The sequence below is a fragment of the Nannospalax galili genome, unplaced genomic scaffold, assembly GCF_000622305.1.
Source record: "Nannospalax galili isolate Female #2095 unplaced genomic scaffold, S.galili_v1.0 C48839889, whole genome shotgun sequence".
NCBI lineage: Eukaryota > Metazoa > Chordata > Mammalia > Rodentia > Spalacidae > Nannospalax > Nannospalax galili.
In genome coordinates, this window is record NW_008474165.1 from 1 (window position 1) to 1,257 (window position 1,257).

Here is a 1,257-nt window from a genome sequence, read left to right on the forward strand (position 1 = left end):
GGTCATCCATATCCTGCGTCCTGGGAAAGGACCAAAGGTGTTCCATGATCTGATGATTCCTTTGATGCTGTCCCTCCCAGCATTGCTGAACATCAGTCTTCTCATCTTCCTGGTCATGTTCATTTACGCCATCTTTGGGATGTACAATTTTGCCTATGTTAAAAAAGAAGCTGGAATTAATGATGTGTCCAACTTTGAGACCTTTGGAAGCAGTATGCTCTGTCTTTTTCAAGTGACCATATTTGCTGGTTGGGATGGGATGCTGAATGCAATTTTCAGCAGTCAATGGTCTGACTGTGATCCTGACAAAATTAATCCTGGGACACAGGTCCGAGGAGACTGTGGGAACCCCTCTGTTGGGATTTTCTATTTTGTCAGTTACATCCTCATATCATGGCTGATTATTGTTAATATGTACGTTGTTGTGATTATGGAGTTTTTAAGTATTTCTTCTAAGAAAAAAGTCAGAACCTTGAGTGAAGATGACTTTAGGAAATTCTTTCAGGTCTGGAAGAGATTTGATCCTGACAAGACCCAGTACATAGACTCTAGCAAGCTTTCAGACTTTGCAGCTGCTCTTGATCCTCCTCTGTTCATGGCAAAACCAAACAAGGGCCAGCTCGTTGCTATGGATCTCCCCATGGCTGTTGGAGACAGAATTCATTGCCTTGACATCTTACTCGCTCTTACAAAGAGAGTGATGGGAAAAGATGAGAGTGTAGAGAAAGTCCTTGCAGAGATAGAGTCAGGGTTTATGTTGGCCAGCCCTTTCAAAATCACATGTGAACCTATCACAACTACTCTGAAACGCAAACAAGAGGCAGTTTCAGCAACCATCATTCAGCGTGCTTATAAAAGCTACCGCTTGAGGCAAACTGACAAAAATACTTCAGATATTCATATAATAGATGATGACAGAGATGCTGGTTCTGCTGAAGAAGGTATCTGTTTTGACAAAACTAAGGAAATGTCATCTCTTCAAAGCCATATCTAATTCTACTTTGCACCTCTACTTTCACATATCCCTAAAACTTTAGGCACATAAGTAAGAAATAAGAATAATGGCCAGAGACTAGAGATAATGATCGAGTGATTTTAGCTTATGGAAGTTGGAAGTTAAGCTTTTGTTCTTAAGTCTCTATGCCAAACTCATTCTCTTTTCACATTTTGATGTTCAGTCTGGCCAACCTATCAGGAAAGGCTGTCCCATAATATTGCTGCTGTTGGCTAGTGTAGGTGAATTCAATATTTTTTTTT

The 1,257-nt window shown here is 40.4% G+C and overlaps 1 protein-coding gene across 1 annotated transcript; it reads left to right on the forward strand.

Annotated features, from left to right (window-relative positions):
* The first annotated feature begins 12 nt into the window (after positions 1–12).
* Positions 13–1,251, forward strand: LOC103728382 (sodium channel protein type 7 subunit alpha). The gene has a single exon (XM_008826421.2). The coding sequence runs from the start codon at positions 53–55 to the stop codon at positions 992–994; it is 942 nt and encodes a 313-aa protein (XP_008824643.1). The 5' UTR covers positions 13–52; the 3' UTR covers positions 995–1,251.
* Positions 1,252–1,257: the final 6 nt, after the last annotated feature.